Source organism: Galeopterus variegatus, unplaced genomic scaffold, assembly GCF_000696425.1.
Source record: "Galeopterus variegatus unplaced genomic scaffold, G_variegatus-3.0.2 Scaffold180, whole genome shotgun sequence".
Classification (NCBI taxonomy): domain Eukaryota; kingdom Metazoa; phylum Chordata; class Mammalia; order Dermoptera; family Cynocephalidae; genus Galeopterus; species Galeopterus variegatus.
Window position 1 is genome coordinate 659,257 of NW_007726291.1, and position 12,011 is coordinate 671,267.

Sequence of the window (12,011 nt, forward strand, 5' to 3'; positions counted from 1 at the left end):
AGAGGGAACTGAATATTTATTCATGGTGACACTCATGAAACCTTTTTTATCATAAGAGAACTTGGCCAGGAAGAGATCAAAATGAGATGCACCAGAAATATGATTGGTTTCTTCAGACCATAGCCAGCTTTCCTGCCTTTAGTTTTTATGGATTACTTAAGTTTATAGAATCAGTAATCTTTTCCATTTCCAAAGGATTGGTTTTGTTTGGGGGGGAGGGGAGGGTGGGGGTGTGGTGATATGGACTTTTTTTCTTTTGCTAATTTACAGTGCTAACTTTGGCCCTGTTTCCATTAGGAGATGAAAGCATGGAAATTAAAAAACAAATTACAGGAATGAGAAGATTACTGAATGACAGCACTGGGAGGATATATCAGCGTGTTGGCAAAGAAGGAGAAAAATTAAAGCAAGAGCCCCAGGATTTGGATTTGGTCTGGCCTCAGCGTTTGAACTCCTCTGCTGAAGGCCCACAGGGTGTCCACCCTTCTTCACGTGGTGCATGGAATGAGCTACCACCCCAAAGTGGTCAGTTCTCAGGGCAGTATGGCACTCGTTCTAGAACTTTCCAGAGTCAGCCCCACACTGCTGCAAGCTCCAATGGTACGGTTGTATCAGACATTCAGAATGCATTCATGGGGGGTTGCACTGACATGTTTTATTTCTAAATATTCAGCATGTTCTTTGAGTTCAATTTATGAAACCTTTCCTTAATCACCTGCCTTTGCTGAGTTATTTTAAAAGGCAGGGAAGATATAAAGGAAAAAAGTAGAAGAATATTAAAAAAACAGAATTGAGAATCAGGAAAGATGGGGGGTTCTATATTATAAGTGAAGATTTTCTAGTAGAGATTCCAGCCTTTTAAGAAGTTAAAGCTGTCATTTGCTGACATTCAGATATTATTTCAAAAGAACATTAGAGTAGAAAGAGCTCCCCTTTGTCACTAAAAGAAGCTTCCTGTTCATATGGTATGTTATGAATATATCTTCTTGCTTACTTCTTCACTTTTCTTCATTATCAGAAGAGTCCTAATTAAAGTGAGGGCTGTTAACCCAACATCCTGTGCAACACCCTGGCTCAGTCTCCCATTCCAGTACTAAACCAAATGATCCAAATTTTATAAATTGCTTCGTTAGCATTGAAAACTATTCCTTTGAAGTAAAATTTCCTTAATTTAAACTCCCTAATTGTTATGAAAAAAAACAAATGACAATTTTTTGAAGCTTAAGGAAGAAAATTGATGCTTTTTTAATAAGTCACAGTCTTCTATCCAGTGATACTGGATGTTATTTGTTCTATAAATTATGTATAGTGTGTAGATCTATAGTTTTCATAAAAAGAATAAGAAAAAAATTAAAAGGCATTTTCAGTTTCTTTAAAAATTTTAGCTAAGGATTTTTTTTCTATTCATTTTCATTTCATGGTATCCTTCAAGAAAAAGATACTGTTTTGATTTTTTTTAAAATGCAATTTGCAGTAAACAGTTCAGAGGCATGAAAAGCCTTCCTGAACCACTGATGAGACAGCAGGGGGACCCCGGGGATGTACGGGTGTCTTCCCTTCCTCTCAATATTACATAAGCCAATATCAAGTTCGCATGCTGGCATGATTCCAGGTTAGAGGAGTCTTTAAAGACTCCTCCATAAAAATAAGAAGTCAGTTCTCTTTAAAATTAGAAAATGATTTATAACAAGCTAAAAAAGGGTTGGTTTTGTCCTCTAAAAATGATAAAAATAGTACTTAGAATAGTGACTAGGAATATTCTATAAGGCCCTCCTAACTCTTCAGCCATGGAAGAGACAATAAGAGAATAAAATACTTCTAGGTATGTATGAAGTTAGTAAACTCCACATTGATAAGTTTTGGGTAAACAGTGTCATGTTTTCTAGTATACAACAAGGATGGTGGATTTACTTTGGAAAATGTTATTAATGTTAATAAAAGTTACAAACATAAATTCTCCCACATCAGTTTGAAAATACATCTTTTTGTGTTTATTACTTGCATACTTTTAATAGAAATGTATTATATAGAACTGTGACTACTTTGGTATTCCATTGGAATTATTTGCAATTTTAAAGTTGTAACATCTCAGTCTGCTGAAGTTTTGAATGTAAGTAGTTGTGCTCCTCCCATTAAGTTATCTTTAATTATTTCACAGTTTTGCTGTGGTGGGTTTTTCTCTATAGTATCCACAAATAATGCATATTATAGGATTTAAATTACATTTAATATAATATAAAGCATATAATTGGAACAAAACCTTAGAACTTACCTTGCCCTCCTATGAGAAAACCTAAGCAGTGGCAGCCTCTTCAACTGCACCATTTTAGGTAGTAGGGTGAACACTGATGCTGGAGGAAGTGTGATGTAACAGTGATTTTCCAAATGTTCCATCTTATTCTGAGGATAATAGGAAGATACTCGTTTACATATAAGGGAACCAGAATGGGATAGTTCTCTTAAGGAAAAGATATTAAATTTAAACTGTGAAGAAGAGACTATGGTGAGGAAAATGTAAGAAATGAGAATGGATAAAAGATGTAGAAAGAATTCCTTTATTAAGTTGGAGAAAAGCCAACTCACCAACACCCTCTCACACATCAAGTTAAAATATGTCCTCCCATCCTTGTTTGCCCAATTTTCCCCACCCCAAACACAGCACACACGGAGAGTATTCTAGAAGTTTTCATGTGTTCAAAGTTCTTCATTTTTGAAATATCACCCTTAACATGAAAACTAATTTATAAGTGCAGCCTTATAACACCAAGGTCATGGGTTTGGATCCTAGTACCAGCCAGCTGCCAAAAAAAAAAAAATCCCAAAACTAATTTTTAACAGTTGGACTCATTTAATTCTTAATATGAACTCATACACAGCTACTAGCTTTTTTGTAAGGCTGTTCTCAGAACTAGTGTTTGTGCACGTTAGCGTGAGTGTGTTGATAGTTTTTATGGTGGTATTATCTGAGATGAGATGAGGTGGTCTGACCCTACGGAGCTGCTGTGACTGCACACTGTGTGCACATGTTCATGCAGGCTCTGGCACCTGGACATAGCATGCACCTTACAATAGAAAAGCCTGGATAGTTAGATAAAGTCAGACCCCAAAATTTAAGCTGTAAAGATGATTGGGTACATTTTCCTTAACACAGTTTCATAATAATTGCACATGCTTCAAAATCCTATTAAGATGCCTTCTTTTTTTTCCTTCTTTATAATTTTGTTGTTGTTGTTTGGAGTCTGTCATTCTTTTCTTTCGTGCTTAGGAGAACTTCCAGTGGCGAATTCTTCAGTTGGGTCAAACTGCTGTACTTGTAACTGCCAGTCGACGTTGCAGGCCATTCTCCAAGAACTCAAGACCATGAGGAAATTAATGCAAATTCAAGCAGGTACAAGGAGCAGGCCTTGGAATGAGTCCTTTGATTTTTAGTGTGTATATGACATCAGCAGTCAAGATGTTCATTGTGCTTTTGTTATAGAGTTCTCCCCACCTGCCTCCCTTGCTGTGCCTCTTCACGTAGCCATTTGCTGAGCTTCTTCTACAACCCATTTTTTTCTTTAGCAAATCAAACAAATTTTTTTATTGCTACTAATACCACTCATATACTTATTTGCATGTACTCAGTCTGCTTCATCTCATAATCTCCTAGTGCTTCACAAATGTCAGTTAATTACATTTTGGGACAATTGTATGTGGAGGAGCCCTTTAGGAAGCATGTGCTTCATTGCTGAAGATGTCTAAGGATGTGAGCAACAGGAAGGTCGCGCCTCAGGCCTGCCTGTAGCTTTTCTCTCTCCCATTCAGAATAGAGAAGCTCAGAGACACCTCACATTCTGTCTTCAGTTATGTGACTCCTCTGTCTGTTTTCACCACCATTGGGTGAGCTGAAGAACAGAAGAGCAGTGCCTTGCAGTTTGGGTTTGGCAGCCCAGTTTCTCCTCTTATGGCTGTGTGACTTCACTCTGCCCCCGACTTCTCAAATTTGTAAACGGAGGATTAATATCTAACTCACAGGATAGTTTTCAAAATAGAATGAGATAGTAAAGGTAAATGAACTTTGTGCGGCATGATACAAGCATAAGCTATTTCATTAGTGTCACTTTGAAGACCGTGGAGCATTTCATAGAAGTCTGGAAGTCTAGGTCTTCAGTATAGTGGCTGTCTTTCCTAATCTCCATAATTGGGGGGAAAAAACAGCCTTTTTTGGTTACAGGTATAAGAAATAATAAATCGTTTTATTAAGCCTTCCCTCTTGTCAAGGGAAACTGCTACTTAATCTTAGTGTAAAGCAGAAATCAGACAGCACAGCCTATCATGACCAGCTTCCTACCCTTTATTTGAATGGTATTCAGGAAGGTCATCATTTAGAAACTCTTCTTGGTGCCATTTAGTGGATTGTTGTAAAATTTTAATATTCAGTGATGTGGTTTTGATATAAAAAGCTTAATACTTAGACATATCAGTCACCCAAGATCACATTAAAGTAAGGTGAGCTAAAGGCTACCTGAAAAGCAACATCTTTTCAAGTTGAAAAGATCTGGTTTTATCCCAATGAAAAAATAAGCATTTTGGCTGGGTCAGTAAACATTTGACTCACCTTGTTCCATCATGATTATCTGTGTTTTTATTAACCTGGCAAAGGTTAACATCTCCTAAATAAGGAGCTCAGAAAGGTTACTTTATTATGTATGGATCCTTTTCTCAGAGGAAGAATTTGTTAGCACTTAAGAAAATATGCATATGAAATGGTAATGGATTTATTTTGTTACCTAAGCTCCTTACTACTGAAATGGCCAACTACAAATTGCAGCCATTTAAATCCTTCTTAGAATCTATTAAGTAAATGCCACTTGGCCACCATGTTTTCTTTTCTGAACCTTTGCAGATTAGGGAGGTAAATGATTCCAAAGCTGTAGGGTAGCATAAAGGATAAACTGAATCAGTTACTCTCCTTTAATTTTCTTAAACTTAAAAATTTGTGTCATATGAGTAGATTTATTTAAGGTTTATTGCTTGTAAGACTTAGGTTTAAATTACATTTAGAAAGTTTCACCTTTATCTTAAAGAGAATAAAGGAAGAAGATCAAGTGGTAAGATCTGGGTGCCGAAGACTTGGGCTATGAGGAGAAGAAAAACTCTGATCAAGTCCCTGTGTTCTTTCAACCAAAGTTCTCACTTTTAATTAGGAATCATGAGGCTTAGAGAGGCTGCAGCCCAGACCATGGTGATCATTTTGCTTCATGATCCCTGTGACTCTGGGGACATAGACCCAGCTTGGGGGGAAAATGCAGCTAGAACAGGGAGAAGTTCTCAACTCTGGCTGCACATCAGAATCACTGGTGAAGCTTTAAAATAATATGGATACCCAGTCCCCACCCCAGAAATGTGGATTCACTTAGTCTAGGGTGGGGCTGAGGCAACACAGTTTTTTAAACTCCAGAGTGATTCTAATGTGTGGCCAAGGTTAAGAACCAGTGAGCTAGATTAACTACCACATGGATGGTTAGAAAATTTTCTGTGCTTTTGAGGAGTGCAAGTAGTTTGTTTCTGATACTTTTAAATTGCTTCCCAGTCTGGAGATGAAAATATCGGGATCAAAGTGTAAATATTCTTTATTTTCAGACTGATAAAAACTAGGTGAGAGAAAGTGATCCATGTTTATGTGCATTTAAAGACCTTTAGTTTTCACTTGGCTTATTTACTGGTTTATTTCTGTAAAAAAGGCAAGTATATCCTGTGCTCATATTTGGAAAGCTGTATTAATATCTGAATATTTAAATAATAATGCCATGTTTTCCTGTTACACCTTCCATCAGAGTATTTTTATGACCGGTAAGGGATCATGACCCTCAGCACGGTTTGGTCCGCACCAGGCTCAACCAGTGAGTGCACCGGCCATCCCCATATAGGATCCGAACCCGCGGCATCGGCGCTCCAAGCGCTGCACTTTCCTGAGTGAGCCACGGCGCCGGCAACCATCATAGTATTTTTAAAAGGTTAACAAACACTACTTCTCAGAGTGCGCCTGTGAAAACTGTATTTGCCATCCTGGATTTTTTAGAGTATGTATTCACTATGAGTACTTAGTTCTTGTACTGTGCTTTTCATCTTTGTAACTGAAACTGTTTCTATATTTTACTAATTTGCTTGACTTGTACAGAACTATATTATTCCTAACCATCCTGGATTTTTTAGAGTCTGTATTCAGTATGAGTACTTAGTTCTTGTACTGTGCTTTTCATCTTTGGAACTGAAACTGTTTCTATATTTTACTAATTTGCTTGACTTGTACAGAACTATATTATTCCTATTTTTCAGCTATGTAACACTGAGGTCTGGAGAAGCAGCCTGGTCTGAAACCATGTACCATGGTGCTCTGGGGATAGTTCATGTGTGGAGAATGTGTGTTTGGTGAGGAAGGAGTTACTGGGCCTGATTAAGTGACTAACAGGCTTTTCCCACAGGCTTACCTGGTCCCTATTATAGAATCATTCCAAGCTATTTATTTTTATCAGTCTTGCCCAAGTGATCGTCATTGTTTCATCTTTGTCTATTTTGGCACCTGTAGATTATTAGCAACTGATCAGTTTAAACCCAAATGACAGTTGGAATATTCCTGAAATGGGCTTACCAGAAAGCATGGACATCTGTACCTGAATTTAAGTTCTGGAGTTCTCATTGATTTAAAAATGTCAGATGATTTATAAAGTCACTTTCAAATGTTTTCTCATAGCGCATAATCCCTTCCTCCATTGGACCCAGCAGCCGCAGTGCACTGTAATGATTCACCAGCGTGTAGAGCAACGTTTTCTCCTGGGTGTTTTTCTGCCTTTAGGACTTTAACATGCTCCAGAGCCTGCACTTGGTAGACCCAATGTGAGATTTACCATAGTGGCTTCGTCCTCAAGTGGGCCTCAGTTCAGTGTCGGTTTATAGATCACATAGACAGTCCAGGAATAAGCTGTCCTAAGTCAGACAACGTTCCTGTACCGTATGTTTGTTTACTGTTCACAGTTGGAACTCAGAACAGACAACAACCCCCAATCTCCCTTATATGCTCCCAGCGAACTGCTGTGTCACGCAAGAGAAATAAAAAGAAAAAAGTACCCCCAAAGACTGTTGAACCTCTTACTGTGAAGCAGAAGCCTAGCATGGTAGAAGCTGAGAAGAAGACCACCGTGGCCTCCGGGCAGTCTGGTGTCCAGGCAGCCCAGCACAGCTTCCCGGAGGAAAGCCACGTCCTGGGATTTGGCATCGTTCTCCAGTCACCTTCCTCTGATGTAAGTTGATATTTTCTAGCTGCTAACTCTAATGCGATACAACTTTCTGGAATTTTATAGTATTAATACATTTTTCCCTTCACTAGTTCTACCCAAGACATCTAGAAAAACTTGCAGGATACAGATGGGAAAGAGGAAAGGAAGACTAGTAATGATTTCTTGGCCTACAATTTTCTTTTCTGAAAATTTTATTTATTTTTATTTATTTATTTAAACACATTTCCATCTTTACCTCTGAAAGAAGAAGGGTGATATTGTAAATAATCTGCTCGCTTATTTCTTTAACATTTTTAATTTCAAAGTGGCAGTTTTCAATTTCCTCAGTGTAAAGAACCAAAAGAATATAATTAAATCTTTTGTAGATGGGCATAAGTGAACAGAACCATACAGATAAGGTCACACCTTTCTAGAAACATAAGCTAATAATAAAAAAGGAGCAGTAGTGCTAATTCTATTTTATAGATGCAAGCTACACTGCTAATTAGGTGGCAGTGCCATGCCGTTTACTCTGTGTAATGATAGGTTAATGCTCTGCAAAGGTTTTTCTATTTTAATATCATAGCTAGAATGTTGTTATAGTCCAGGATGCTGGATTACATCTGAGATATCCATCTGACTTGCTATTTTATATTCATAGGACCATAAATAAATTTCTTTAATAATGTGCTATATCTGCAATTGCCTACTGTATTTGCAATATCTTTATCTAAGTACATTCATATTGTGAACCCCAACTTGTTGGGAGAGTTCTTAAAATAAACAAGAATGATCTATTATTATCAGATTGCATAGAATGAGAATCCTGCTGAGAACTCCCACAGGCCTATATAGGATTGGAGTTTGGCCCTACCTTTTAAACTTTAAATAACAGAAATTGCTGTTTTAAAAAGCAAGGTTCTCCTTCAAATTGTAGCAAGACAGTTTGCTAGCATATATCTACATTGGGTCTCTTATAAAGGAAGGTGACAAAAATAATTATCTTGAAACTTTTTTAGCCTAGAAAATCATTTGAACTTTTTCCAGTCCTTGGTGTTAAAGGGGTATTTTTTTAAATCTATGGACACATGCTACAATCTTTAAGAAGGTCTTCTAGATTGAAACTCAATTTTAAAAAATCAATAATGATGATAGTGTTCTCCCCAGGACCAGTCCATTCATTTGATTATATCATGTCATTATTGCAATTAAGACCCTGTTTCAAACCCCAGATAGATCACATATTTGGAAATGGGTAAATTATTCCACAGCATAAAGTACATTCAATCCTAAGCTGTTTTTAATCATACTTTTATATTTTCCTTACATTTTCTAAGCATTCTTTTCTGATAGGCATTGATGTAGCAGGAGCAATAATTTGAGTTGCACAGATCATCTCCCAAGGGGTTGATCTAATGCTAATAACTGAACTTTCTCCTTTTTTTAATTTTAAGCTCCAAGTGTACTTCAGAGATAAATTGAGGAAGATCTGATTGTTTTATTACTTTTACCAATATCAGTATTATAATTTTATTGATAATAATTTACATTTTATTCATGATTGTTTTTGCTAACAAGACCTATTAAATTTGCTAAAGCACATTCAGAATTGTCTATGAAAACTTTGTTAGATGCTGCCTGTCTTTGACTGAAGAATAACGTGCTTCTAAAGAAAAGCAAGAAAAGGTGTGTGGATATTTACACTATCCAGCTAATACCCATTTGATTCGTCTCTTGAGCAGAAAGTGTAACTGCACCTAGACAACATGGCAGTGAAGCCCCATGGTGGCTGAGGAAATGCTGTCTGTGGCCAGTGTGCAGTGGTATTAGTGAGGCTGCCTATGTGGTCCTCAGGGGTTGAGGGCTGGGACATTGACTCCTGTAGGTAAAAGAGCCATCAGTGCTAAAGACGTCCAAATTAGGTGCCCTGCCAGTCTTTTATTATGCCTTAGCCATGAGCCTTTTTAAATGTGGTGGAAGTACAGAGGAGAAAACAGAAAATAGGTAATAATCTTACAGGTATTATTTTATAAAATGGGTTGGAGCAAATATAAGCGGCTGGGAATTGTGTATTGAAGATAGGCTCTGAGAAGTCTCCAATGGTGGGAGGATCAGGTTCAAAGTCGTAGGACTGGGCAAGTGGCCCAGTGTTGCTGGATCAGCTCTCTGGACAGGACTGGTGAACATAAGCTGGGGCCAGAGAGGGACAGCCCTAACATATCAGCTTTGATTTTGTGGGCACTGGGGACCATTGCAGGTTTCAAGTCTAGGAAGAATTCTGCCTTGGTTTAAGAGTGGTAACTGCGACAAGTTGCCATTGTGACTGATAGAGAGATGGAGAGGGGAGATGCTAGAGATGGAGAGAGTGGTAGGGAGATAATTGCAGTCCACCAGGCAAGAGTTCTGAGGGTCTGGACAAGAGCAGTGAGCCTGGAGAGAAGAAAAATGAGAGCCATTCAAGAGGGACTCGGTGACCATGTGGAAAGTAAGTCCCAAATTACTAGCTTAAAAACAAGGTTGGTTCCTAGCTGGCCCTGACGACTTTAACTGAGATAGGGAGGGCAAGAGCAGAGGCAGTCTTCCAGTTCTGGATGGGAAGGAAAAGTGAGTTGAGTGTCCTCAACATATTCATTAGGCACCTCGAGCACAGGAGAAAGGTTAGTGCTAGAAACAGTGAAATAATGATGACATAAAACCTATGCTTTATTGCTTCTTTAAATATAAAAAAATTAAATTTTTGTAAAAATTCACAATGTATCATTAGCCTTTTTATGCTGTGACTTGTAGTCACAAATACACGCTCGTATATCCATGGCACAAACATAAACACAGGGCCTATGTGGGCCCTAGCACATTGCAGACAGACCACCGTCTTCTGACTGATAACGCTTGTCCCCATTCAGAGGCAAAAACCACTAGGCTTTATTGAAAACCAACAGAAATGTCAAGACCTCAGAGTGTGGTGAGCATTAAATGATATATGGTATATGGGAAAATGCTATTTGCAGTGCCTGGCACATAAAAGCTACTCACTACTATTTATTTAATCTGCAAATGATAAAACATCTGCATTTGCGTTAAGCACAATATACAAAATCAACTTACGATACATTGGGTCAAGGACTTTAATTAGAACACCCTCCTCAATTTAACTGCCACTTACCCATTCTTTCCTTATTACTCCTCTCTGCACCCATCCACCCCACTTCAGGTCCCTGATATGATTTGAACGATCCTCCTTTATAGAACTTTCTGTACTGTTTTGTGATTATTTACATGATTTCCGGTCCTTCCACCCCAGCTCCTCAAGAGCAGTGACTATACATAACAATAATAATAACAATATTCGTGTGCCATCCTGTGCTAAGTAAATGATCTCATTTAATCCTCACTCTTTGAGGTCGTCTTCTTACCCTCATTCAATAGATAGCCTGCACAGGCTCACACACCCAGGAAAAGTGAGCTGGCTTGACCCCCAGGCCTGTCGTCTGCCCTTGTCCACCATGTGAAAGACTTTTGGGTGACTGCCTGTTCTAGCACAATTCTTGTACATGATGAACACTCAGTGACTGTTCATGGGGTGATTGTTATATGACAGAACTGAAAGGTTAGTCTATGGCTATTTATTCTGTTTATGTGGAAGATTTGGGGGGAGAACTTCACAGTTAAAGGAGCTGGCTCTGGGGCCATGTGGCCTGGATTAGAATCTCAGCTCTGTGGCCCTAACCTCTCCCCCCAGTTCCCTCTCTGTAGAATGGGGATAATAATAATGCTTACCTCACAGAGTTGGCCTACTGGAAGAATTAAATGAAATAATCTATGTAAAGCACTTAGAACAGTGGCTGGCACATTTTAGGCACTCAATAAATATTGGTTCTTTTTTTAACCTTAGCAGTCAGTCCTACCTAAGCAATTTTATAAGAGCAAATTTAAAATAAATGTATCTGTATGTACAAATGAAGAAATACATGTAAACAATAGTGTTTTTGAAAAGGGAATGGTCAGAAATGTTTCTCTTTTGGGGCAGGATTCTTTGACCCTTTTTAAATTAGTGTAGTATTTTATTTTTTGCTAAAAAAATATTCTCTTTTCTTCTTAATCCTAAAAAACAATGTAAGGACCATTTTTATTTTCTAGTAATAAAAATCTTTGCTTCTGTAATGTTCAGCACACTAGAATATGCCAAGGAGGACACTAGATTTTCACACTCTGTGGTCTGGGAACGTGAGTATTGTAACCCCGATACCTAGTATGGTTTTTGTGTTGAGTGGACATTCAATAAATAGTTGTTTAATGAAAATAAATAAATAAAAATAAATTAGCACATTAAGTAAAATCAAACCTAAATTACACAGAAGCATAAGTAGAAACCTAAAACCAAACTGCAGATTTAAATATCATATTTAGTTCTTTCTTCATGAGTTTACAATCCAATAATTTACTGGCACTGAGACAAGACAGATGTTCATTTCTTATAGTTACTGTTTCTTTGATTCTGGATATATTGATTTGTGTTTTTCAGAGCAAATATACATGGCCTGAGCTTGTTTTGTTGTTGTTGCTTTTTGTTTGGCTTGTTCTTTGGCTTTGGTGAAACTCAGACCAGTTTTTTTAAAAAGCTTTTATAGGGGCCGGCCCGGTGGCGCACTGAATAAGTGCGCCACTTGGGAAGCGCGGCGGCGCTCCCGCCCGAGGGTTCGGATCCCACATACAGACCGGTTCCCGCTCACTGGCTGAGCGAGGCGCGGGAGCAAC

General features: G+C 38.1%; 1 protein-coding gene across 2 annotated transcripts in view; it reads left to right on the forward strand.

The window, feature by feature from the left end:
• The first annotated feature begins 303 nt into the window (after positions 1–303).
• Positions 304–12,011, forward strand: part of BEND7 (BEN domain containing 7) — a 53,438-nt gene continuing 41,730 nt past the window's right edge. For both annotated transcript variants that reach the window (XM_008564053.1, XM_008564055.1), the window contains exons 1-3: positions 304–600; positions 3,266–3,388; positions 7,015–7,280. In XM_008564053.1, the coding sequence (XP_008562275.1) occupies positions 309–600; positions 3,266–3,388; positions 7,015–7,280 (681 nt within the window). In that variant the 5' untranslated portion in view covers positions 304–308. The remainder of the gene's footprint in view (positions 601–3,265; positions 3,389–7,014; positions 7,281–12,011) is intronic.